General features: G+C 44.7%; 1 protein-coding gene across 2 annotated transcripts in view; it reads left to right on the forward strand.

Annotated features, from left to right (window-relative positions):
- The window catches only part of LOC143293865 (PAT complex subunit CCDC47-like), a 38839-nt gene that overhangs the window by 1516 nt on the left and 13027 nt on the right, over positions 1-24296 (forward strand). For both annotated transcript variants that reach the window (XM_076605178.1, XM_076605177.1), the window contains exons 3-11: positions 1-95; positions 728-850; positions 2265-2439; positions 3599-3783; positions 4283-4384; positions 4866-4970; positions 7426-7508; positions 21908-21966; positions 23545-23654. The exon at positions 1-95 is cut by the window's left edge and continues 18 nt beyond it. In XM_076605178.1, coding sequence (XP_076461293.1) covers positions 1-95; positions 728-850; positions 2265-2439; positions 3599-3783; positions 4283-4384; positions 4866-4970; positions 7426-7508; positions 21908-21966; positions 23545-23654 — 1037 coding nt within the window. The remainder of the gene's footprint in view (positions 96-727; positions 851-2264; positions 2440-3598; positions 3784-4282; positions 4385-4865; positions 4971-7425; positions 7509-21907; positions 21967-23544; positions 23655-24296) is intronic.

Raw genomic sequence — 24296 nt, forward strand, 5'->3', positions numbered from 1 at the left:
GGGAAACAGAAACGGGTCAGGCTGCTACGGAAGGAGAAAAGGAATCGGAGGATGCAGAGTTTGAAGACGAGGATGAAGAGGAAGTCCAGGTGGAGGTAAGTAAAATATTAATCTGTGTGGATGTCTGTTGGTTGTTACATTATTAGTTTTAAGAAGGAAGATGGACCCAAAGTCTGATTCCTTATAAGGATTAGTTTTCAGAAATTGAGTTTTAATTGTTACAATTTAAAACATGATACAGCATGTCTTGATTCTAGATAAAATGAGAAGAGAAAGAAAATAATTGTTTGACTGCTCTTAGATAAGTTTTGGCACTGTTGGTATTCCCAGTCTGCAGTCATGATACTGAGGTAATGCTCAAAATTAATTTTTTTACAAATATTATATAAAATAACTGTTGTGTCGAGATTATGGCCATTTTGGCAGCAAGGATTTATCTTTAGGAATCATTCATTTTTATTTGTATTTCTTATGTTTGTTTTGGTTTCGAAGAAATGCAGTGTTTGTGATATAGGTGGCAGGGATTGTTATTTTGCAGTAAGTGGGAAATAGTCTTAAATTTGAATATGCATTTCTGCTTTTGATTATAAAGCTATGGTGTGATTTTTTGTTGTTGAAATTGTGTATTGTTTGAGAGTGGCAGTTTTTTTATGCGAGTCCTTGACAGTGTATTATATTTGTTTGTTTACTTGTGTTTTATTTCCTTGTTTTGCACTGTGTTTGACAGTCTGAGGAAGATGAATTTGAGTACTTTGAAGACGAGGAGGAGTTTGAGAACTTCGACAAAGATAAAGGATCAGCATCCAAGACCAAGGGGGGTGAGAAACTGCCAGATCTTCAGATGGCCAAGGTATGTGTTGCTCTTGATTTTAAAACAGTTTATGTAGCATGCACTTGCTGCCCTTTCCCATGCTTAAATTTTAGAACTTGGGCATTTGAGTCTGTGTATGGTGGCTTACCGGTTCATTTGAAGCAGACTATGACATAGATATTTTGTCAGTAATCAGAGACATCTGCATCAAGATTTGTCATGAAGAGAGGTTGAGTCATGATTGCTGATCTGGAGATAAAGCACACTCATCTGTCCACGTTGATTACTGATACATCACTTTCAATCTTCAGATAGTTGAGGTGTTGAATTTGAATTGATAAAAAAGCATTGAGGGAGAAAATGTGTAATGTGTGCATTTGTGCCAGCTATACATCCCATAAAATTAAAAAATCCTATACCAGAAAGTGTTCAGCTGATCTTGACTTTGTTTTCCCCACAGGCTTTATACATACTTGAATGTAAGAAATGGATTAAAAATGTGAACTAGAACCAGTTGAAGCATTTGCTGACCATGGGATGTGTTTGGAGGAAATAAAGTGTGTATTAGTTTATTCTAATATTTAATGTCAGAAACTGTGAGAATTTTGGTTCATTTGCTAATCCATGTGGTATTGAAATAGTGATAATACTCAGTTATGCAGTGTTAAAATAGTCATTATGCTGTAAGAGCAGTGTTGAAATAGCGATTCTTCTGATTTATGCTGTGTCATAACTGATTAACTACTCATAAAGTAAGCAATATTGAAATAGTCCATTTAGGAATCTGGAGATTCCTAACAAGCTGAACACCATTTGGAACAACAAAAACATCGCTCTCAGCTCAAAAATCAGACTGATGCGTTTCCTGGTTATATCAATATTGCTCTACGCCTGCGAGACTTGGACCCTGACTGCAGACATCGAGAGAAGAATCCAAGCTGTCGAGATGAGATGCTTTCGTAGACTACTTGGCATCTCCTACAGAGACCACATCACTAACACGGAAGTGAAGAACAGAATCAAGCAAAGTATTGGACCCTACGAAGACCTTCTGTCCATATGCGAACTAGAAGGCTGAGTGTTGAGTGGGTGATTAAGTGGGCTCTGCACGTGTTGTATTAAAGGAAATAAAAGGTTAAATTGCTATTTAGTGTTATATTGTGTTATTTTGTGTCTGTGGCTGGCGAATGTGGTGAAAGTGAAGAAACGCAAACTTAGGTGGTATGGACACATCTCCCGATCATCTGGTCTTGCCAAAACGTTCCTGCAAGGCACCGTACCAGGAGGCAGAAGGAGAGGACGGCAGAAGAAGAGATGGGAAGTCAGAAAACCGTGAAGAGTGGAGAGGGGTGGTGGTCAGGTCAGCAGCGGTGCCCCAACAGTCTGAACCCAGACTACGGGAGAGGCAGGCAGGCAGGCAGATTAAGGCTGGCATTGTGCTTTCTTTATGCAGGTTCCACTGCATCTTCGCACCAACTGGGACAGTTTTTACCTGGAGATGCTGATGCTGGCTGGCCTAGGGGTCTACTTTCTTAACTTCCTTGCTGGGAAAACCAAAAATAGTCGGCTTGCAACAGCCTGGCTGTCAGCCCATAAAGATTTGCTGGAGAACAACTTTGCCATTGTTGGTAAGTAATTTAAATGGAGAAAAAAAGAAAGAAAAAAAGAATCACTTGCATGTAGCTGCTTATTTGTACTTTGTGTGTGTTTGTGTTTGCGACTGCATATTATGTGCATGTATGAACTGTTTTATGGTTGTTAGTGAGTAATTTGTCAAAAGTAAAATGAAAGAATCATTTACATTTCACTGCTTATTTCTGTTAGGTGTGTGAGTGAAACAGTTTAACAGAACAATGCATATAATAAATCGGGGTAATTTTTTTTTTTAGCTGGGTCAAGAAAGTAAATAATAAAAGATTGGACAACTCTTTTTGTTGCTTTTCAAGAAGTTTGTCACTCATTTTGTATACATTTCTGTTCTCCATCTCAGTAATACTTGTATAGTTTTGCTTGTTATTTTTTTTAGTTATTGATGTATTGTTATGTATTATTTGCTTATTCATTTATTTATTCATTTAGTGTGTTTAGATATATGTGTGCTTTGTTTTAACATATGTTTTGATGACTGCATGTTAGGAGAGCTTAATTTAGTTACATTACAAAGGGAGGTAAGTGGGGAAAATGTAATTTCATGTATGACCAGTCTTTCGTTGAACCTTTCATCATTTTGCCTGTTTCATGCTTTCGCATCCTGTTGAGTGTCAGTTGATTTTAGGTTAAATCATTCCATGAAATGCAGAACTTAACCCAGTATTATCATTATTATTATTAATGATATTATTATAATCTTGTTCAACATAATTTTCACTGTTGATAGACGTCTGTAGACACAGTGCAGTGTGTCATAGGGTGCAGTCATGAAAAGCTTGTTCAGTGCAGAAATTACCCAGATTCGGCCAGCTAGTTCTCATGTTACACAGAGACTTCAGCTATACTGTAATGTAATAAATAATTTTTTTTTTTTTTTTTAAACTTGTTTATCTTCGGTTAGTATATTACGCTTTTTGTTTGTGATTTTTTGTTTTTTTTGTTTTGTTTTGGGGTTTTTTTTTAATTGCATGAGTGTATGAACGCTTGAAGTTTGTTTTTGAAATTACCAGCGAACAGAGGAGCCCGAATTTCACGCAATGAAAACTTTTGTTGCAAAAGTGCAGTTTAAAACACTGCACTACAGCACAAGAGTACTGTTTATCATTGATGTTGTTTACTGTCTTTGTCAACCACCAGGGGATGATGGCACAGGGAAAGAGCCCACGCAGGGTGTACTGATGAAGGAATCGGAAAACGTCTACGCCCTGTGGTGCAGTGGTCGAACCTGTGTGGAGGGTATGCTGGTGGAGCTCAAGCTGTTGAAGCGTCAAGACCTTGTCAACGTTCTTCTGCGTCTCTTCAAGCCGGCTTCTGACCAGATCGTATGTGGACAGGGTGCACTCAGCTTGTGGACTTTTGTGTGTCTTGTGTGTGTGAGAGTGTCTGTTTAGTGGGTGGATGTTTGTGTGCGCATGCATAGCCACCTTTTATATCTGGGTTTGACATTAACATCTGCAGATGTTAAGGTCAGTGGGGTCAACCATCCTCCAGGAAATTAGGGGGAGGGGATCTTCCTACTACTATTGTTGACATGATGGGAATGACAGAATGTGGGCTGCAAGAATGTTTATATATCCATTTGTGGTGCCGGGAAGTAAAACAGAAAAGATTCATATTATGATATCAGTTTCCTAATGCCCACCTTTCTTTTCTACAATAATGTCCTATGAAATTTAAGCATGTGGCTTTGGAAAACAACTGGTGAATAGTTGGTTCCTTTTTAGCACTCGGTGTGTAAACCAGACTGATCAAGGTTGTCCACATGTCTCTTGTATTCAGACACATTTAGTTAACTTACTGCTGCAACACTGTCATTTTCAGATCATGCATGTGACCATGGAAGAGAAGAAGATGGACAAGTTTGTGTTCTGTGTGGCTCAGAAGAAGGCAGCTGCTCGTTTGCACAAGGATATGTATGATTTGGTATGGTGCTTGTTCCCTCTGTTGTTTTCTGTCTTTAAATAGTATGTTACTGCTTTTTATGAACAGAATTCTTGTATGTGTTTTGTTTTCTCTTTTTAATCAAAAACCGTAATAAAATGCTTTCACCTTTATGCTGTAATTGTTCATTTTTAGTGATTTATAATAAGACTTGATTAAAGGCTTACACCACTAAATCCAGTGTTGAACTGCTGTGGTATTGCATTTGTTTGGTGAGATTTAGCATACCTATGTATGGTGCAAATACAACACCAAATTTATATATGTACTATTCAGTTCTGTCATTTGAAGCCTACTACATAAGATCATATAAAGTGAAATTCAGAATTGGCTCAGGTTATGCCAGTTTTCACTTTTCATTGTTTTAGTTTCTGGAGACTTATAGATGTCTTTGTGTGTGTATTTGCTTGTGCATATGTGTGAAGAATCATGTCCTCATCTCTGTGGATGGTAATGCGAACAGAGCCAGTTCACAGAGAAGAAGAGCGTGGAAAAGTATGAACTCCCTGGCTCTTACCAGCTGCTGTCGGAGAGTGGAGAAGCTTCATCAGCCATGCTGGACAAAAAGGTCAGCATTATGTCAAGCAAGATACGACAAAAACTAATAGTGAAGGAGAGGCCACAGTTTACTAAATTAGTAACAACAGTGTGCACATCCACCTGTCCTGTGAAGAGAACAATGCCTGTGAGGTGTCCAAAACCAGCATTGGAAATACGTTCCAGGCCACTTGATTAATCAGCCACCTCCCTCCCAGTCAGACTGTGCATGAATAATGTTTACTTCTTCCTTTGAACTGTTTTGCTTGTGTGAAATCAATAGCTTCTTTTTAAGTAAAGAATCTTAAGAAAGAATCGTTGCTTTTGCTGGTTTCTTCTAGTAATGTTGAAAACAGAAGTGTTATTGCAAAATGCATAGAATTAAGATATGATGATGATGATAATAATAATAATAATAATGATTATAATAAAAACAACAACAAAAAACGACAACATTGTTTCAAAGTAGGCCAAAGGGAATCAGTCCATGTAGGAATGACTGTGGTGTTACTTTTAAACAGTTGCCTTCTCCAAAAGTTGTTCACAGACCTATCAATAACCTCTTGAGTGCCCAAGGGTGGAAATTTCTGTCCCTTTCTGGTGTGCAAAAAAAAATACGCTTCAGGACAGCTGTCTCTATCTGCGTTATGGTAGGAATTTTTCTATTACAAAAACATTCAATTCTTGTGATATTGTCTTAATTGGATAGTGTGCTTATTTTCCTCTCCGAAAATTATCGGTTATGTCTACTTTCAGTAGTGTACTTGCTAGATTTTTTTTTTTTAAAGTTATTACCCTCCATAACCTAAAATCCCTTGGCAAATAGTTTTTACTAAATATATAAAAAAAAAAAAAAGGCTTGGCACTGAAAGGGTTGAGAAAAAAGAAAACATGAAAAGGAAAACAAAAAGTACTTTTAATGGTACCCTTATGTTATGACCCAGTTTGAAGGCAGCATGGTGGCATTATGACTTCAGTGAGTGTATGGTGTTAACTGTGTGTTTGCTCTGCATGGTAAGGTGGATTGTTTTCTGTCAGCCTGGTGGGGTTTTTTGTTTGTTAAAGGAGCGAGGAAAGGCTGCTGCAGTCTGTTAGTCTGCGTGCAGATTTGTAACAACAAAGATCTGTTGTTGAAGGATAATCCAGTGTGCAATTTCTTCTGTTCAGACTGTTTTTGCTGATCATTTTTGTACAAATTCCTCATATTCTGATATTTTTTTTGTGAATCTTTCTCTTTCCCCTTCTCACTTTCAAAATTTCTCTTTGTGTCTGTTTCTCTCGCTGTTTCTCCCTCCTTTTGTGTCTGTTTCTCTTGTTGTTTCTCCCTTCTTTTGTGTCTGTTTCTCTCGCTGTTTCTCCCTCCCTGTGTCTGTTTCTCTCGCTGTTTCTCCCTCCCTGTGTCTGTTTCTCTCGCTGTTTCTCCCTCCCAGTGTCTGTTTCTCTCGCTGTTTCTCCCTCCTTTTGTGTCTGTTTCTCTCGCTGTTTCTCCCTCCTTTTGTGTCTGTTTCTCTCGCTGTTTCTCCCTCCTTTTGTGTCTGTTTCTCTCGCTGTGTTTCTCCCTCCTTTTGTCTCTGTTTCTCTCCTGTTTCTCCCTCCTTTTGTCTCTGTTTCTCTCACTGTTTCTCCCTCCTTTTGTGTCTGTTTCTCTCACTGTTTCTCCCTCCTTTTGTCTCTGTTTCTCTCACTGTTTCTCCCTCCTTTTGTCTCTGTTTCTCTTGCTGTTTCTCCCTCCCTGTGTCTGTTTCTCTCGCTGTTTCTCCCTCCTTTTGTGTGTGTTTCTCATGCTGTTTCTCCCTCCTTTTGTGTGTGTTTCTCTCCTGTTTCTCCCTCCTTTAGTCTCTGTTTCTCTCGCTGTGTTTCTCCCTCCTTTTGTCTCTGTTTCTCTCACTGTTTCTCCCTTCTTTTGTGTCTGTTTCTGTCACTGTTTCTCCCTCCCTGTGTCTGTTTCTCTCGCTGTGTTTTTCCCTCCTTTTGTCTCTGTTTCTCTCACTGTTTCTCCCTCCTTTTGTCTCTGTTTCTCTCACTGTTTCTCCCTCCTTTTGTGTCTGTTTCTCTCACTGTTTCTCCCTCCTTTTGTGTCTGTTTCTCTCACTGTTTCTCCCTCCTTTTGTCTCTGTTTCTCTCACTGTTTCTCCCTCCTTTTGTCTCTGTTTCTCTCACTGTTTCTCCCTCCTTTTGTGTCTGTTTCTCTTGTTGTTTCTCCCTCCTTTTGTGTCTGTTTCTCTTGCTGTTTCTCCCTCCCTGTGTCTGTTTCTCTCACTGTTTCTCCCTCCTTTTGTCTCTGTTTCTCTCACTGTTTCTCCCTCCTTTTGTCTCTGTTTCTCTCACTGTTTCTCCCTCCTTTTGTGTCTGTTTCTCTCACTGTTTCTCCCTCCCTGTGTCTTTCTTTATGATACCTGTTGGCTTATTTGTTTCTGGGATTTTCCCAGTTTCAGATGGTTGCATTGTTTAAAAAAAAAAAAATTAAATGTTGTGTGTGGTTTCAGCTGTGTCAGGTGCTGACCAAGTTTGAGGGGATTGTGGAATACATTCACATCTCCGACCAGTTTGCTGGGCCCAAGAGTCAGGAGTGAGTAGGCCTCATACTTCCCTAACGTTTGATCTGGATGGCATGCTTTGTCATCGACCTCCTGAATTTTTCATGTTAACCCTGTGCCTACCACACTACTTTGTGCTACTAGACTGTGATAATGATGTGCCAGGGGAAGAAACTCCGCAACTCTAACCACAAAGAAATGTCAGTAAACAAGAGGCAAAGCCTTCAAGACTCGCTTGTGCTTCGCGCTTTATCCAGTAAAGGAATCATGAGGAGAGAAAAAAGAGATTAAAAAAATAATTGAAAAGTGCTCTGTGTTAAATATGATAGATAAGCTTGGGAGAAAAAAAAAAAAAGGCATGTGAGCGGGATCGAACCACGCATGTTCAGTTCTGATGCGAGCAGACTACTCCCCAAGGCTGCGGCACATCTGACATCAAATGACTAAATTTAAAACTTAAAACAATGTTGACATTTTCTTCTTCATGTGATAAATAGATGTAATTATAGTGGATGTAATAATGAAATTTAAATCATGTTTTTTGTGTGTTTTATTATATCTCGATTTTTCTATTATTTCAGCGGTGAAGGAGATGTTGCCATCTCCTTCAAGCACTTCGCAACACATAGTAGATCTCTAGATCCGCACAAACCAGTCTACAAAGGGCTGAAAGAAACAATCGATTTGATTTTTCTTTTATGTTCATTCTGGTTAATTCAGTGTCCACTTTAGAATATTTATATGCAGTAAGCACATCGATGGTGTAGTTAGTATCACTGTAAGTGTTCTGTCCAGAATTTGTGTTTCTTTCCTTTTATTTGTGAACAAGAAACACGAGGTCATGTTGTCTTCGATAACAACCTACCTTCTAGTTGGCCAAACTTATTGGAAAGCAGTTTTTTTTTTAGAATTTTTGGATTTCTGAACACATCTCAACACAATAAACCTTTGGTGTCATATACTGTACCATGTCAAACTGATGCAAACTAGGCCTATTGGTTTGCTCTGCTTGGCCAAATTTCGCGCGGCTAACAGTGAAAAGACGGGCCCGCCCGCTCTCAGCCAATCAAACGCCTCTTAAAAGCTATAAGCGCTGAATCATTCCTTTGGCCAAGGCTCTCCACGCCATCTTGTCAGGTTTACGCTCTGTCTCGTCTTACGCTTTTTTCGGCTATTAAGCGTATCCTTTTGGCCTTATTTTGTTGCATGCGGCTTGTGTTTATTGTATTCTTACATTCTGTGTACTCGATTCGACTCGGCACCCTCGATTCGTTCGTTTTTTTCTGCCTCTAAGTCGATCCTGTCTTTCCTTTCTCTGTTGGGGGTCGGATTTTCGCTGGGTGCCTAAGCGCGGGTTCCATGCCTCGTGTGCCATACCACGAAGGCAGGGATCATGTTGCTGGGATTGAGACTCGGCAAGAGACTCTCCCAGGCCCGGAGCTCATGATTCCTCCCGATACGGACCGCGGCGATGCGTCGTTAGACGCTGATCGCGGAGGCGACTTTCGTACCAGTAAAACAGTCATGAAGGGGACTGTGGGGAAAGAGGTATGAGCGTCGCCTCCCGAGGTGTCCCAGCGCGAGGCAGGGAGAGGGGGGAATGGCAAGTCCTCTCTTGGCGGTGGGGACTCGCAGCTAGGCGCGAACTCCCAAGGGGAGGCCGCGCCCGGCCATTACCCGGGTCCCCACTTGGAGACGGCCCTCACGGGCCCCATTGTTGTTCCCCCTCCTCCCTTCTCTGTCGACCCCCCTCCCCCACCTCCTTTTGGTGGGGGAGAAAAGTTGGTTCCGGGGGGGGATCTCTACTTTGCCCACCCCGGGCCAAGCCACCCCAGTCTCCCCATGGGAGGGGATTCGGGCGCGTGGCAACCTGCTCTGCAGGTCTTCCCGCTATCCGGCCGGTCTCCCCTGCTGGGGGAGGCCCGCGCGTGTCAGGCGGTTCCGGGCAGTCAGCCCGCTCGTCTGCGAGCGGGACTGACACCCAAGTCGGACCTGACCTCCCTCCAACTTGGCCAGGTTTTTTCCCTTCATGGAGGTCAACGCGCCAGTGACCCTTGGGGTTTGGGTCACAGTATGGCTGGTGCCCACAGGTAGTTACCCCCATTCTACCCGTACTGGGGTGCACCTATGGTGCACGCTGGGTTGCCGGGAGTACCAAGGGCCAGCCCCTTGTCCGCTCCCCACTTGACCCAACCCAGCACATCTCACAGGGTGACACACACAGCCCCGACAAGTGGGATCGACTCCTTGTCGGTCAGGTCGAGCTCCTCGACCAATATTGCCACTCTGTCCACAAATCGGGTCTCACGGCTGTGCCACTTCACTTCCAGCAGAGCTATTTAGTTCCAGAGTTCAGTGAGTGGTCAGGAGCACTGCTGCTGACCTAGATTCCACTGGGATGGGAGGGGGGAAGGGGAGCGCGCGCCGCGCTCTTTGTGCGTATGTTTCCAGCAGAGAAAGGTGTATTGTTTAAGTGATTTTCATTTCATCATATTCGTGCACAGTAACTTTTGTTTGCTGTCATTTTTGTGTGCATGATTCCAGTGAATGTGAACTTTAAGTGTGTCGTGTGATTTACCAGACACTGTCCGCGTTTTTGTGTTACATCCAGTTGTTTGACCTAAGTGTGTGTGTGTGAGTGCCGACAAAAATGGAATCTGGTGCGGTAGCGGCAGCTTTGCTGACTGGACAACACACCTTCAGTGAACACTTGAGATGTTTGGATAATATGTGTCGTGTGTGTGGTGAGCGGGTTCTCAGAAGAGTTAAAGATAAGGGGTTGAATGCAAGACTTTGTGCCAAGTATTCTTCTGAACTGTTTCATTTTTTCAGCCTAGATGTTTCGAATGATGAAGAGAGCAAACATCCCACATGCATTTGTATCAAGTGCTACAAAAAACTGATAAAAATGAAACATACTCTTGGAAATTCTCAGTTCAAAACTGCAAATGAAAATATTGCACTTGACATTGACAGAATGTCCGAAATCTGGACAACTTTCGATCCAGATCTATCTTTGGATCAGTGCAAAACATGCTCTTTTCATCACTCAAAAAGTCAGTCTGGTCGTCCGAAAAAAAGACGATCAGCACCAGTAAAAAAAAATGCACGGATGACAGTTTTGATCGGTCTGACCTCTGCTTAGATACTGATGACCGTGTGTCAACGTCATTTTGTCAGTCCACATCAACACCAGTCAAAAAAACAAGAATGCTGTGCACAAACACATCTCCAATCACACCCAAAACACCTGTCACTGATGCAGCTATATCACCCATCGCACTATTGAAACGCAAGACGGTGTATGTTGACTCAGAAGATGAGGATCTCAATAAATCTCTCACACGTAGGAAAATGTTTAAGTCAGGAGACAAATCAACAGTTAGATGCAAAACTGGAGGTCAGCCAATAGTGTTGAAAAAAGTCACACAACCCCGCAAATCATCTGCCATAGCATCATCTCCTCTGAAGAAAAAACGGTCTCAAATTATGCAAAAAATTAGAAAGCACATCTCAGGGAACAGTAGAGAAGCCATAGTAAAACAGCAGGGGTCAGAAATCAAAAGATCAGCTCAGAGTCACAGACAACAGATACTGCAAGCTGCTGGATGTGGCCCAGTGAAAGTGACCAAAAAACAAGGGTCTGCACTGAGAGCTGCCATGGGGTTAAGCTGGGCACAACACAGGATACAAAAGAGGTTTTATGCCAGTATTGGTGTGGAACATGAAGGGGAAAGGAAGGAGAGGGAGGTGCAGAAAGAAGCAATGTTTGGGGAGGTAGAAATACAAAAGACAAAACTCATCTGTGTTGATAAAGAGGGGAGACAAACAGAGGAGGAAACAACAGTAGGAAAAATCAAAGACATTCCAAAGATGGTAGAAAACTTATTAGACCAGTACGACAGAGAAAACAAGTTGACATGGCATGATGATAGAATACCACAGGATGAGATATGGGTAAAAATTGGAGGGGACCATGGAGGGGGGACATTCAAACTCATGCTTCAAATTGCAAATCTCACCAACCCCAACTCAAAACACAACACGTGTCTCCTGGCCATTGTAGACTGCAAGGACAGTCCAGACAATTTGAGAAGAATCTTAGAACCCTACAAAGAACAGCTAGCTGCTCTGCAGTCAATGACATGGCGAAACAAGAGAGTCAAAGTGACCTTGTTTGGGGACTATGACTTTCTCCTCAAACTGTATGGACTGTCAGGTGCTCAGGGGACACACCCATGTTTATACTGCACAGCATCCAAATCGCAAACGCAAAATCCACCTCACTGCAATGAAGGCAACATCACACAGCGCACATTACAGGGCATCAAGACAGACTACAACAAATACAAACACTCCAAGCAGAAAATCGCCAGCCTGCACAACAATGTAGTCAGGGAGCCTATTGTTGACATAGAACTTAGACAAGTGGCTCCCCCATACCTGCACATTCTTCTGGGAGTGGTCAAAAAGCACCATGACCTGCTGGAGGGGGAGTGTCATTCTCTTGACAAAAAGATAGGAGAGTCAATAGCCAGCCAGGGAAAACAGATAGGCAGCGACTCAGCCTTTTCTGAGTTTGTAGACAAGCTGAGACAGATCCAAAGTGGTGAAGAAGAAAAGAGATTGCTAGAAACTAGGATTGTATTTAACGAGCCTGAAGGAGACAGTACACCACTCAGTGATTTCCAAAAACAGCAACGTGAGCTAGCAGATATGGTAGAAGAAAAAGATGCAGACATTGAATATCTCAAGACACAGCTTGACCTTCCACACCTGGCTGGCCCTCTCACACACTTAGATGCCGTGCTTCAACAGCATAAAATACACAGACAGGCATACCACGGAGCATCATTCATTGGAAACCACTGTCACAAATATCTCAAGCCAGAAACAATAGAACACATCAGTGACAGTGTAGTCAAGAAAACAGGTGAACTGACTCAAGACGCGGACATAAACCTCAGAGCTAGGAACATTTCCCAGAAGTTTAAAACACTAAACATGCTGTTCTCACGCATTCACATAAACATCTCACATCAAAGACCCTTGTCAGACAGTGACGTTGACACACTGGATAGTGACATCAAACAGTACATGTCTTTCTTCCGCCAACAATTCCCACAAACACGCATCATTCCCAAGCAACACATCCTAGAAAATCACTGCATTCCATTCATTCATTCTCACAGTTTTGGCCTGGCACTACACGGGGAACAAGAGGGGGAGGCAACACATGCAGTCATCAATTCACTCAAAAAGAAAGTATTAGGGATGCAGTCACAAGATGACAAACTACGTGTCATCATGCAAGAGCACATGACTATTGTCTCCCCCATGCTTCAGCAAGTCGTACCCCAAGCAGGAGAATCACGGCACAAATCAAAAAGTAAAGAATAAAGAAATTTTCAGCCCTTTTCTTTTCTCCACTCTGAATCCCTCCCTCCCACACACACACACATTGTATGGAGAGAAAAAAAAGAAAAGAAAAAATGTTTGAGTTTAGTCAGTGTTACACTTCAACTGAGTGGATTACCAACTACAAACAAGGATTCATACGGATTTATAAGTTCAGGTAGGAATGTATTTTATTATTTAGAACTTACAAATGCATGTCAGTACGTTACATTGTGATTGTTTACTAAAAGCATGGTATCGTCAAGGTGTATCTTTTAGAATGACCAAATGCATGTCGCAAGCAAAGGCACACATACTGACACGCAAAACATCTAGTCGGCAAAAATCTCTCTCCCCCTGTGTGCGTCTCTCTCTCTCTCTCTCTGTGCGTCTCTCTCTCTCCCTCTCTCTCTGTGCCTCTCCCCTTTCTCTCTCCGTACATGTTCCTCTGTTTCTCAGTATGTCTGTCCCTGCATATCTGTCTGTCTGTCTCTCTTCCCGTGATGTTGAGAGAAGTGTGAAACTTACGTGGCTGGCAGCAGTTCTCAGTGGAGCTGACCGTTAAATACTGACACTAATTCCGGGGCGGTCTGCCACCTCTAGATATCAGTATCGGCTATATTTTCCTTCCAGTTGTATTGTGGAGACATGCATGTATATCATGATATAAGTTTTATCTCAAACTAAAGTGATATACACACACAACACGGAGTTGAATTTGAACTACGTTTCGTGTGTGTTCCTCAGTTCAAACAGAATGTTCGTGTGCTCGCTAAGTTTTGTACCACTTGTACACTGCCTGTAGGAAATTAAACCTACTCATGTTTGGTATCGTTAAATTTGTCAGAGAATTACACATCCATTCACACCCATAGCGCCCTTCTTGTTGCATTCTGACATAGAGTATTATTTTTTTAAAGCACATAACCCTGTTTCTGACAGTTTATCAGCAGCAGCGAAGCTGTTCACAGCTGTACACACTGCCCGTGTAACATGCACTCCGCAGAGAACAGCGCGAAGTTAGTGGTGCGGCAAAGCGCTGCCCCATATACTGCCTGCCTGTCTGTCCAGGCTATCACCTTTCCAACGTTTCGCGCTCGCTCGCTGTTCATCCCTCTCCCCTCCGCTTCGCGCCAAAACTAAATGGGCTGCCTTGTGCCACCGTGGTCTCTGTCAACCCACAGGTGACCTCCACGGTCACAACGGCCTTCTTGTCAGGACCGACGGCGGCTGAGGGGCCCTACTCGGCCGGGGGAGCCTGCGGTTCCCACCTGCCCAGCCCTCGGTCCTACAGTGAGATGAGTGGGTGTTTGTCCCCTCACAGCACCTGTGGGTCCCTCTTGCATCCTGGGACGCCCTCTCAAGAGGTGGCACCCACCATCCCAAGCATGGTTGGACCTACGGTCCACACGCTCCCCACCCGCTTCAGGTGTCAAGGACATAACAGCGGTGGACATGGTCCCGGCTCGGGATCGTCCCAGTTCATCCCGCTGGGCTGACCACAGCTCACAGGACGCCCCAGTGGGTACATCCACTTGGGATGGCACCCAACAGGGGATGGTCTGCGAACAAGAGTGGGAGCCCCTGTCTTCGGATGAGGACGAACAAGCAGATGAGCACTCTTCGCCCACATCCCAGGGGGGACAGATTGAGCCTGCGCCTCCCTAGAGACCAGCCTGAACCAAACTCGGACTTTGCCGAGCTCGAACTGACCCTCCCCAATAGGGTCACGTATGCCGAATCAGTCCCTCAGGCTACTTTGTTACCCTTGACCCTCCTTACGCCATGTGACTCTTAACTCCAGAACCACAAGGCGACTCAGAGTGCCAGAAATGGTGCAGGAATGGCTTAATCAGCCAACCCGCACTGTCAGGGGTGCTGCTTCCATCCCTCCTCCAGGCAGGGAGTCCCTCTCTGCCCCGGGCGCCTTTTCCCTGGGAAAGTTCCTTAAAGATTCCTCCAAGGGAGGGGTGTGGTCCTGGTACACATCACCTTCCCCACTTCAGCTACAGCTACGCTATCCTTTAAAACGTTAGCAGAGTGGGACAAATTGGCCGCTGCCTCCTCGAGGTTTCCATGGCGTACACCTTCGACGCGTTCCTCCACAGGGCCAATGAGCTGTGGGAACAGTGTCCGGTTAATCAGGACACGGGCTCTCCTTCCTCTGTCCCGCCTGGCCTCTTCACCGACCAGAGGTTACACGCTTTTGGCAATAGGGTAGCATCTGGTCTCATGCGGTCCATCCCAGCACAGCAGCACTCCCTCTTCGGCCAGTTCCCGCCCCATTTTGTCAGCCACAGGGCAGAGACAAACAGGGAGGTGGCCTCATATTTGGCCCACACCTCTCATGGGCTCCAGGGTTCTATGCCATTGTAGAGACCGGCCACCAGGGCCCCTCCATATACCACGCCGCCAAAGTCAAAGCAGCGTGTGCAGAATCAGTGGCAGAGGACTAAACCACCTTATGTCCGTCCAAGCCGACCGGCCATGCCCAAGGCCAGAAGGCAGCACCCCCAATGACTGGGCCCTGATTCAGCACCGCCAGTCGTTCAGCCCCTCCAAGTAGGAAACTTGTCCCGGCATGCACATCAGTGGTGTGTTCTGGGATTCAACGATGGGATTATGTCGGTGCTAGAGTCGGGGTACATGCTGTCTTTTGTCTCTGTGTGTACCTGGACGACTGGCTTATCCTGGCCCAGTCGCAGGCCCTGTGCCTGAGTCATACGGCCAGACTTCTAGACCTTTGCTCCCAACTGGGCTTCCTCAGGGACCAGCAGAGATGCGATCTGTCCCCACGTCAGTCCTTCGACTTCTTAGGGATGAGATTCGACACGCGGTCCATGATAGTCTCTCTGGCGCCAGATCACTGGGACCGTCTGGCAGGTTTTCTCAGCCACTGGCGCCACTCCTCCCAAGATACAGCGTGGACACTTTCTTCCCTCTTGGGCATGATGGAGTCCATGGCACCTCTCATTCCCCGGGACAGGGTTCTCAAGCGCCCTCTCCAGAGGGCACTGAGGTTACGCCGGTCCCAGAGCACTCAGCTATGGGATACCCAGTTATGTCTGGGCGAGTGGTTCCTCGAGGTGATATCAGAGTGGTTAATCACCCCCCTTCGGACACAGGGAGTGCCCATAGCCCCACCTACTCTTCAGGTGGCACTCTTCACAGACGCCTCCTCCCTGGGCTGGGGAGCCCACATGGACTCACTCCATGCAGCAGGGACTTGGTCCCCGGAGGAGCGCCTATGCCACATCAATGTTCTGGAACTGGAGGCAGTTCGCAGGGCTCTCCTGCACTTCATGGGGGAGGCCACTGGCAATACCATCCGCTTGTTCACAGACAGACGACAGTCGCATGTTATGTGAACAAATGGGGGGGAGCGCACTCGGCAGACCTCTCCATGCGGACCGAGGCTCTCCTCCGTTGGTGCCACAGCAAGGGCATTCCACTTTCAGCGAGACACTTAGCGGGAAAAACCAACATCTTGGAAGATGCTCTCAGCAGGTCCAAGAGTGTCATACGCACAGAGTGCACCCTGGACAAGGACAGCCTTCAGTGGGTGTGGGAACAGTGGTTTCGGCCGATGGTGGACCTTGTTCAACAAGAGACTTCCCACTTACGTCTCTTCGGTTGCTGACCCAGAAGCGTGGGCAGTGGATGCTCTCTCTCTAGACTGGAGCAGTCTGATTGCCTCCGCGTTTCCTCCCTTTCCAATTCTGTCCAAGGTGATACGGAAAGACAGATTGGAACACCCGCAGCTGATCCTCATTGCGCCGAAATGGCCAGCCCAGACCTGATTTCCGGACCTTCAGTCCCTGACACATGTTTCCACCCCTGGAACTTGAAACCAAATCTCATCTGCTGAGGCAGCCTCGCTCGGGCACTCCTCATTCCAATCCTCAACTGCTCCACCAGCACGCATGGCTGCTGTGCGGTCGGAACTGTCAGCATCACCATTGAAGTCCTCGACCCCTCGGTCGGCCTCTGTGTCGGCTGCGCTGACCCAGGGGTGTGCCTCCTCTCACCTCCTCTCCATAGTCACCAGAGCAAGGAGGCAGGGAACGGAGACTTTGTATGACTTTCGCTGGAAGAAATGGTTGCGGTGGTGTACAGCTCAGGGCATTCCCCCTACGAACCCTACAAGCATGCAGCTGGCCAACTTCCTGGCTCTCTGCTCCTCGGTTCTCATCCTGTCTGCTAGTTCTGCGTGAGGGTACAGGTCTGCCATCTGTACCACAATGCAAACAGCTAGGTGGTCCCGCCTTGGAAGCGGATTTCCTGCTCAGAGAGGTGGCTAGGGGTGCCCCTCGGAAGGAAGCTAGAGACCCCAGAAGAGTGCCCCTCTGGGACTTGTTCCTGGTGCTGGATTTCATTTGAAGACAGCCCTTCCAACCATTGGGGACTATTCCTTTTGACATCCTCACCCTCAAGACCACTTTCCTTCTGTGGCTGGCCACAGGCAGTCGTAGAAGTGAGCTGCATGGTCTTAGTGGAATGCCACAAAATCTGGCCTCCCACAGAGATGGTTCCATCACTATTCGTTTCCTTCCAGAGTTTCTGGCTAAGAACCAAGACCCTGAGGTTCCTTCCCCCTCTCTGAGGGTCAGACCTTTGTCTGATATTCTTGCCCAAGATGATGCGGATAGGCACCTCTGCCCTGTTCGGTGTCTCAAATATTATTGGGATAGGTCTCGCCATAGGCGTTCTTCTCAGAGGCGTCTGCTCATCTCCCTCAATGAGAATTACAAGAAAGACATCGCTGCAGGCACCATTTCCCGCTGGGTTTCCCAAGTCATTCATAGAGCCTACTCTCATGCACACAGGGATATCAGCTGTCTTCATCCCAGAGCACACGAAGTGCTGACCATAGCTACTTCGGCTGCTTTCCAGCACTCAGTGCCAACGCAGCATGTCTTGGAGGCAGCCTTCTGGCGGTCTGAGAATCCCTTCATCAACTTCTACCTCAGGAATTTCCGTATGACCAGGGCTGACGGTTCCAAGGGGATTTCCTTTGTCACGGCTAACACTGCCGTCTCAGTTACAAGGGCTCCCCATACGAACCAGTAGGCGTTGCCCTCCTCCATTTGCTTTAAATTCTGCATCAGTTTGACATGGTACAGTATACGACACCAAAAGGAGGAGTTTGTATTATACTCCATGTTTGGTGTTACATATACTTACCATGTCAAACACACACAAACTGGGGTGCTGATAAGAGAACTCTCTTGCACCTCTACAGAGCCCTGGTCCGGTCCAAACTGGATTATGGAAGTGTGGTATACGGCTCGGCCAGACCGTCCTATCTGAAACTGTTGGACCCTGTACACCACCAAGGGCTCCGTCAGCTTAGGTGCTTTCCGCACCACCCCTGTGCACAGCCTGTACGCAGAGGCGGGGGAACCACCTCTTTCCAACTGCAGACTGAAGCTGACCCTGAACTATTATCTGAAATTGTTCTCGGAACCTACAAACCCTGCTTACGACGCTGTATTCAACAACCCTTTCGATAAGAAATTTACAGACAACCCAAACTGCATACCTCCTCTCGGACTCCGCATTCAGCCGCACTTAGAAAAGGCCAATCTGGATGTCGGTGGCATCTCGGATTTCTCTAAGTTCCCTGACAGCCCTCCGTGGACCTTTACAACACCTGAGGTCCGATTCGATCTGGCGTCGTACCGTAAGGACACCACCAGTTCTCTGGCCTACAGAACCTACTTTTCAGAACTGTGCCACCAATTCCCCACTTTTCAAAGCATCTTCACTGACGGTTCCAAGTCAGAGGACGGAGTCGCCGCATCTGCGTTCTGTCCCGCCTTTCCTGACCGGCCCTCAACGGAACACATCCTGTCAGCTCGGTGTACACCGCGGAACTGACCGCACTGGTTCTGGGGTTAAAAATGGTTCTCTCTTCGAAACAGAAGAGATTCATGATCTTTTCCGACTCCGTGTCAGCCCTGGAGGCGATCGCCTCATCCCAAACTGCTGGAATTTTATGAAACTGTTACTCTCGCAACGAAGAAAGGATACGAGGTTGTGTTGGCCTGGGTTCCAGGACATGTTGGCATTCGTGGTAACGAAAGGGCGGACCTGCTGGCCAGGAACGCTGTAAAGAAAGAATTGTCCAGATCTTTGGTACCCTATACAGACATGAAGCGGAAGGTCAACACTTACGTCAAGGATCTTTGGCAAGAGGAATGGAACACCCAGACGGACAACAAGCTCTTCCAGATCCGTCCGGACCTAAAAGAGACCCTCCCTTCGGGGGTGAAGAACAGAAAGGAGGAGTCTGTGCTGTGCAGACTGCGCGCGGGGCACACTTTTTTTACTCATTCTTACTTGTTGAAGGGGGAAGAGGCCCCTCGATGCATTCCCTGTGACGAGCCTCTCACCGTGAAACACGTGCTCCTTGATTGTTGGGATCTGCATGACGTTAGACGCAGACATTACACGGCGGTTTCTTTGAAGACTTTGTTTCGTGATGTCCCTCCGTGGGCGCTGATGGACTTCTTAAAAGAAGTGAACCTTTTTAACCAGATTTGAAGGTTTTAAACTATGGAAGTTTTTTTTTTAACTTTGGAGTGGAAAGTTTGAAGTGGTGACTCATTTTAATTGGTTGTTTTTTTATCCTTGTAGTAGTTATTGACGCGGCGATAGCCTTGAGATGGCCTTAGTGGTCGGCGAGGCTCTAAGCACCATCATTTCATTTCATTTCATTTACCATGTCAAACCCGAATGCCCGCCCGTCCGTCCCCGCGTCTCCGCCGTGGTTCTCATGGGGCATTTTGGTTCATGGCCACGGAATGATTCAGCGCTTATAGCTTTTAAGAGGCGTTTGATTGGCTGAGAGCGGGCGGGCCCGTCTTTTCACTGTTAGCCGCGCGAAATTTGGCCAAGCAGAGCAAACCAATAGGCCTAGTTTGCATCAGTTTGACATGGTAAGTATATGTAACACCAAACATGGAGTATAATACAAACTCCTCCTGTTAATGATTTGGAACTACAGCTTAATTTGGGAGACGTACAACCAGTTTTAGGTATGACTGTGGAGATTTTTTTTTTTCAAACTATGTTTAAGCCAATTTTGGTATTGACAGATTAAGTATTTCCAGAGAAAATGGCAATGTTAAAGTTTACCACGGACACACAGACACAAAGGTAAAACGTAGACTCACTTTGTGTACACAAGTAAGCCAAAAATGTCCTTTTTCCTTTTTACACACCATTTGCAGAAATGTGATGGAAAACTTCCAAGACATCACTTCACCCAAATCAACCTCTTTTTTTTTTTCTCATTTTTTCCCCTTTTAAGTGTATTGGTACAGGTGAAAAGAAAAAAAGCAAACACATGGACAAATCCCACTTCCAGATTCTCAACAGTGTAAAATTAATACCGGAATTCTCAAGCCACAGAGAGTCATGGATTAGGAGCACATAGTGATTTCAATCAAAGAACTGAAACTTTCAGAAACAAAAGAATAAAGTCACTGTTTTATATTCTGTGCATGTTTGGTTAACTTTGTTGTTGTGAAGAAAATAATAACAAAAAATGTTCAACAATGATGTACTTGAAACTGAAAGTACTGTAAGATACTGAGGGGGGAAAAAAAGGTGAAGCTATGAAATGCTGAATCGTTTTTTCTCCTTTTTTTAAATTTCTTTATCCCCCCCCCCCCTTTTTTTTTTCTCTTCCTTCCTTTTTTTCTTCTTGTTTGTTTGGTTTTTTTGTTTTGTTTTTTTGTTGTTTTTTTTTGGTAAGCTGGGTCACAGCATGAGCATCTCATGAAATCGGTATCGTTTTCATCCTCGATATAGGCAAGCAGACTATAACTTTTTCATAACTGGGTCAAGATGGACATCAGACTTGTATCGCCTTGAAATTTCTGTGATTTCATCCATTATTTTTGTCCTCAAGATCCCTGTCTTCATCGATTTTTTTGTTTATTTGCCAAGAATGAATTCCAGTAGTTGCATTCTAGTTGCTTTATTTATTATTATTATTATTATTTATTTTTTTTAATATTATTATTATTACTACTACTTTTTTTTATATTATAATTATTATTAATTTATTTATGTAGTACGCTTATAGTTGGCTTCATCAGGTTTTTGCGCCATATACATGTTATTAGTAGTGGAAGTAGTAATTTTTTTTTATGTATTTATCTATTATTTATTCACCTTTTTTTTTCTCTTTTTTTTTCTCAAGGCCTGACTAAACGTGTTGGGTTATACTGCTGGTCAGGCATCTGCTTGGCAGATGTGGTGTAGTGTATATGGATTTGTCCGAATGCAGTGACGCCTCCTTGAGTTACTGAAACTGAAACTAGTTGCTTTATTCTCCATTCTGCCAACAGATCTTTACAAAAAAAAAAAAAAAAAGCTGAAATTTGGAAGTACACAGCTGTAGAACTACACAAATGAAAATAATGGAACAAAGCTCAAAATGGCAGCCAGAAACAGAACTGTCAGAAGATGATACAGACGCAAATGCATTCTGGAATGTGGGATACCAAAAGTTGTTGACCAAATATTCAGAAGTCGATCTTGGTTGATCTGATGTTCAGATAGAAAAATTGTTGTGGTCAGTCTCAGTTGATGTGGTAAGCACAGTCATTGATAGGCATCCTTAAAAAAATTAAGCTAATTCGCATTGTAAAAGGTTGCGATAGGCACTGTAAAATGTTGTGATCAGCATTTAAAAGGATGTATCTTGTAAAGTGTAGCACGTTAGCTTGTTTGTGTTCGTGTGTGAATATGTAAGGCATAGTTTGCGATTTTTTAGATTTGATAATTAATGTTCAAAATTTGTATTAGTGTTTTATGTATACCTTTTTCTTCTTCTGTTTACGTCATTATGTGCTATTTTGTATTTGTTGTATGCATGTTTCATTGGAAGTATCTACAACCCACTGTATGGTGAATTCGCACCATATGAGTACCATATATTTTTTATATGTTATTTTTAATTTTGTGCTAATATTTGATCCCTCTTCTTGGCTTTGATGTTTTAAATCTGATCATGTTTCAGCGACACCCAACCAACCAAACCGCCAGATGCCAAGCCCACTCTTGTCTTCTGTTTTTCTGGTACGTTTCAGAGAGGTGTTTGTGGTATGTGTGTTGAATTTCAATCAGTGTCTTTCTTGTTTGCTTCAGTACAGTGCAGTGCCACCTCCCTCCTCCCCACCCCTCTCCTTGGAGTTGAACTCCGGACACTCACATCCTAGTTGGGCCCTATACCACTCGGCCAGTTTCCTGTATGTGTTCATTATAAGTGGCAGCACTAGATATTTGCACATATAAATAGCCAGAGTGAGCAACTGTATAACCTAGCTCAGTTCTGATCAGATGGTTTTAAAATGTACATTCCTGTCAGGGCGTCTGGAACAATCTCCGATTCTTCTCCTTGAACACCTTGCCAGAACTGCTGCTGAGTGGTTGGTCTTGGCAGTAAAATCAAAATTGGCATCTCTGAAATGTACATGTGGAGACTGTCTGACTGCCCCTGATAACTACAGTCAGTCCTCAAGTTGCTGCATGAAAGCGTGTGGTGTAATGTCTTCTTCCTTCCTTCCTGGAAATTAAAAGGTTTTTTTTTTCAGTTTTCCCTGTTAAAAAAAATGACCATGTTTTGCTTTTCACCCAGTGACAGGCACTATAGCCCAATGGTTAAAATGTTGGACTTTCAAACTGAGGGTCCCAGGCTCGTATCTCGGTAACGGCGCCTGGTGGGTAAAGGGTGGAGATTTTTCCGATCTCCCAGGTTGTTATATGTGCAGACCTGCTGGGGCCTGAACCCCCTTCGTGTGTATACGCACGCAGAAGATCAGATTCGCATGTTAAAGATTCTGTAATCCATGTCAGCGTTTGGTGGGTTATGAAAACAAGAACATACCCAGCATACACCCCCCCGAAAATGGAGTATGGCTGCCTACAATTGAGAGAAAACATGGGAGGGGAGCGACCACACTTTCTCACAATCTTGCGCTTTCTGGTAAAGTGAGAGAAATCATGGGCTAACATCCCCAGTTCTGATGCACCTGGTGCGGTTAAAGGTGGAGATTTTTTCAATCTCTCAGGTCAACAAATGTGCAGACCTGCTAGTGTCTGTTCCCCCTTCGTGTGTATACACATGCAGAAGATAAGATACACAGTTACCAAATGTGTCATAAGTTATATCAGGAAGAAAATTTCTTTTTTTTGCTGTAATATATAATATGTTGTATGAAAATGTTATGGTGATGATGTTGAAGAGAACGTATAACCTGTGCAAGGGGGGTGGAGGGGGATATGTCAAAGACCCGTAATTTATGTCAACATTTGCTGGGTTATGAAAGCAAGAGCTTACCCATGCATGCACACCCTTGAACTTGAAATATGGCTGTCTGCGTTGCGGGATAAAAACAGTCTTACACATAAAACCCCAGTCATATGTATGACATAACGTGGTAGTCGCAGCCCACAAACGCAGAAGAAGAACACGGAAGAAGAAAATAATGAGGGTGCTGTGCTGTTGCAGTGGAGTATTGCTGCGTACATTATGGGGTAAAAACACACGTAAAAGCCCGCTCATGTTTATACGAGTTAACATGGCAGTCATAGCCCACAAACACAGAAGAGGAGGAAGAAGAGAAATATTGAGGGCACCGTGCTGTGCTGTTGCAGTGGGGAGCAAGGGGAAGAGCAGCCCCATGGACATGGAGGCTCTGAAGCCTCTGCTGCAGCTGGTGTTCTACTGTGTGGACAAGGTGTCCCGTTTCCAGCTGAGCAAGGAGGTGAGTCCTCGGCTGTGGGTTGTTGGCTGCTTCTGTATGTGTGTGTGTGTGCGTGCGTGTTTGTGTGTCTATTTACTGGTTTTTGTAAAGTGCATAGAGCCCTATATTAAAAAACAACAACAAAACAACCAATAAAACAGACACTACATAAATTCGATTTGGTGTCATATACTGTACCATGTCAAACTGATGCAAACTAGGCCTATTGGTTTGCTCTGCTTGGCCAAATTTCGCGCGGCTAACAGTGAAAAGACGGGCCCACCCGCTCTCAGCCAATCAAACGCCTCTAAAAACTATAAGCGCTTAATCATTCCTTTGGCCAAGGCTCTCCATGCCATCTTGTCAGGTTTACGCTCTGTCTCGTCTTACGCTTTTTTCGGCTATTCAGCGTATCCTTTTGGCCTTATTTTGTTGCATGCGGCTTGTGTTTATTGTATTCTTACATTCTGTGTACTCGATTCGACTCGGCACCCTCGATTCGTTCGATTTTTTCTGCCTCTAAGTCGATCCTGTCTTTCCTTTCTCTGTTGGGGGTCGGATTTTCGCTGGGTGCCTAAGCGCAGGTTCCATGCCTCGTGTGCCATACCACGAAGGCAGGGGATCATGATGCTGGGATTGAGACTCGGTAAGAGACTCTCCCAG

This window comes from Babylonia areolata, chromosome 19, assembly GCF_041734735.1.
Source record: "Babylonia areolata isolate BAREFJ2019XMU chromosome 19, ASM4173473v1, whole genome shotgun sequence".
Taxonomy (NCBI): Eukaryota; Metazoa; Mollusca; class Gastropoda; order Neogastropoda; family Buccinidae; genus Babylonia; species Babylonia areolata.